Source organism: Loxodonta africana, chromosome Y, assembly GCF_030014295.1.
Source record: "Loxodonta africana isolate mLoxAfr1 chromosome Y, mLoxAfr1.hap2, whole genome shotgun sequence".
In the NCBI taxonomy this organism is placed as follows: Eukaryota; Metazoa; Chordata; class Mammalia; order Proboscidea; family Elephantidae; genus Loxodonta; species Loxodonta africana.
The window spans coordinates 22,266,182-22,268,957 of NC_087370.1; the positions used below are offsets into that span (position 1 = coordinate 22,266,182).

General features: G+C 38.9%; 1 protein-coding gene across 1 annotated transcript; it reads left to right on the top strand.

Annotated features, from left to right (window-relative positions):
* Nucleotides 1-300: 300 nt before the first annotated feature.
* On the top strand, nucleotides 301-1,915 carry LOC135229065 (zinc finger protein OZF-like). The gene has a single exon (XM_064278855.1). The coding sequence runs from the start codon at nucleotides 301-303 to the stop codon at nucleotides 1,771-1,773; it is 1,473 nt and encodes a 490-aa protein (XP_064134925.1). The 3' UTR covers nucleotides 1,774-1,915.
* The last annotated feature ends 861 nt before the right edge of the window (nucleotides 1,916-2,776 follow it).

A 2,776-nucleotide genomic window follows, 5' to 3' on the forward strand; every position in this document is an offset into this window, starting at 1 on the left:
CTCATACATATATAAATATATATGTGTATGTATATTTGTATATGTATAAACTTTGCTGTAAACTTACGTGTTCAGGGAATTTTCACAACTTTTTCATAAATGTGTGTCAGACATTGAGTATTTGAAACATATTTCACTTACACACAATGATCAGAAAGCCTCATATTTTAGAAAAACAGTGACAATTATGGTAGTATTTCTGCTAGATGATTTAAACTATGAAACAGGAGAGAAGTCAAGCCAAAAACTGCGTGTTCACTTTGTTTGGTAATGAGGAAGTGGAAATAATTGATTTCCAACATGTTACCTGTTTTTAACAGAATTCATACAGTAGAAAACCTCTGTGAAAGTAACGAAGGCAATCAGTGTGGGAAAACCTTCAGCCGGGTTCCAAATCTTACCGTGCAGAAAAGAAATCCTCCAGAAGTAAATCCTTTTGAATGCTCTGACTGTGAAAAAGCCATCATGGATCCCTCATCACATAACCACCATGCCTGTCAGTTTATTGCATCTAGAGAAGCCTGTGGTGGTACCACTCCTATGAGACCTCTTAGTGGCAAGAAACCCCATAAGTGTGAGGTATGTGGGAAGGATTTCATTTGTATCTCAACTCTTAAGAATCCTGTGACAACACTCACTAGTGACAATCAGTATAAATGTAATGAGTATGGGAAAGATTTCTGTAGTTTCTCGTCCTTTTGGACACATGTGAGAGGTCACAAGGGTGAATGTAAAGAAAGTTCTTCTAGTGACCCTTTATCCCTCCTTTTCTATAACAGAGATAAGCCCTATGAATGTAGGGAATTTAGGAAAGCCTTTAGTTTTTCCTCAGCCCTCACTGCACATTTAGGAACTCACAGTGAAGAGAGGCCTTACGAATGTAATGAATGTGGGAAAGCCTTTAGATGGCCCTCATACCTCACTAAGCATATGCGAACTCACAGTGGAGAGAGGCCTTATGAATGTCAGGAATGTGGGAAAGGCTTTAGTCAGTCAGGACACCTCACTACCCATATAAGAACTCACACTGGGCAGAGGCCTTATGAATGTAAGGAATGTGGGAAAACCTTTAGTCGGGTCTCAACCCTCACTACACATATAACAACTCACAGTGGAGAGAAGCCTTATGAATGTAAGCAATGTGGGAAAGCTTTTAGGCAGTTCTCAGGCCTCATATCACATAGAAGGATTCATACTGGAGAAAGGCCATATCAATGTAAGGAATGTGGGAAAGCCTTTAGGTATTCTTCAGCCATCGCTTTGCATAGGAGAATTCATAGCGCTGTCAGGCCTTATGAATGTAAGGAATGTGGGAAATCATTTAAGTATTCTTCTACCTTCACTTCACATATAAGAATTCACAGTGGAGAGAGGCCTTATGAATGTAAGGAATGTGGGAAAGTTTTTAGGCAATCCTCAAACCTCACTGTACATAGAAGGATTCACAGTGGAGAAAGGCCTTACGAATGTAAGGAATGTGGAAAAGCCTTTAATTGTTCCTCACATCTCAGTAATCACAGAAGAACTCACAGTGGAGACAAGGCATATAAACGTACACAATGTGGGAAAGCCTTTAGTCAGGTCTCATTCCTCACTAAACATATAAGAACTCACAGTGGAGAGAAGCCTTATGAATGTAAACAGTGTGGGAAAGCCTTTAGACAGTCCTCAGACCTCGTGACACATAGAAGAGTTCATACTGGAGAGAGGCCATATCAATGTAAGGAATGTGGGAAGGCCTTCGTGATTTCTCGTCCTTCAGAAGACATATAAAAACTCATCGTGGAGGACTTAGGAATGTCAGGAGTGTGAGAAAGCCTTTCCTTGTTCATCACACCTCATATCACATATAAGATCTCACTGTGGAGAGACTACTCTGTCTAAAGGGGGGTGTTTCATTCTTAATTCTGTAATTTCAAACAGCAAATTTCTGAAAGTCAGTGATAAAAGAACAAAGTTTCTCAGTGTGTAACAAAGCAGTACTACCTCCAAGAAGGGGTCATTCGAATTCCTTTGTGCCTATGAAAGTTTCATTTTCACTATGGAGTTGTCTTCATCAGTGTTTCTTACTTTCTCAGTCCAAGCCAAATTTTACCTTTCGGAAAGTCCTTGACTATAACAAATAAGCCTGTAGGGACTAGCCAGGAGCAAATGTGGTTTTATATTTGTTAATATTTTTATGGATGTTATTTTGTATACAATGAAATGCACTCTTCTTGTATTTAGTTTAAGAGTGTTTTTTGAAAAAAATTGTATTCCATGGGAATTCCACTTTGGAATACAAGCTGACAGTTCCTTCAAAATCTAAACACAGGCCTCCCATTCTGATCCAGCAGTAACACTCCTAGATATTTACCCACATGAGTTAAAAACATATATCCATATAAAAACCTGCTCACAAATGTTTATAGCAGCTTTCTTCATAATTACAATAATTGAAAGCACCCAAAATGTCATTGAATAGGTAAATGGGTAAACAAATAGTGAGACATCCATGCAATGGTGTATTATTCAGCGATGAAAATAATTAAGCTATCAAGGTAGGAAAAGTTATGGAAGAATCTCAAATCCACACTAAATGAAAGAAGCTGGTCTAGAAAAGCTACATCCTGTGTGATCCCAAGCCGATGACGTTCTAGAAAAGTATGAAGTGTAGAGGCAGTACAAAGATCATTGATTGCCAGGGGTTTGGGGAGAGGGAGGAGGAACGAATAGGTGGAGCCCAGGGAATTTTTACAACTGCGTAACTATTCTGTAGGGTATGTAATGATGGACT

What these genes read in the sequence shown, in the direction of transcription:
- LOC135229065 (XM_064278855.1), top strand. Translation starts at nt 301, where the DNA reads ATGTTACCTGTTTTTAACAGAATTCATACAGTAGAAAACCTCTGTGAA.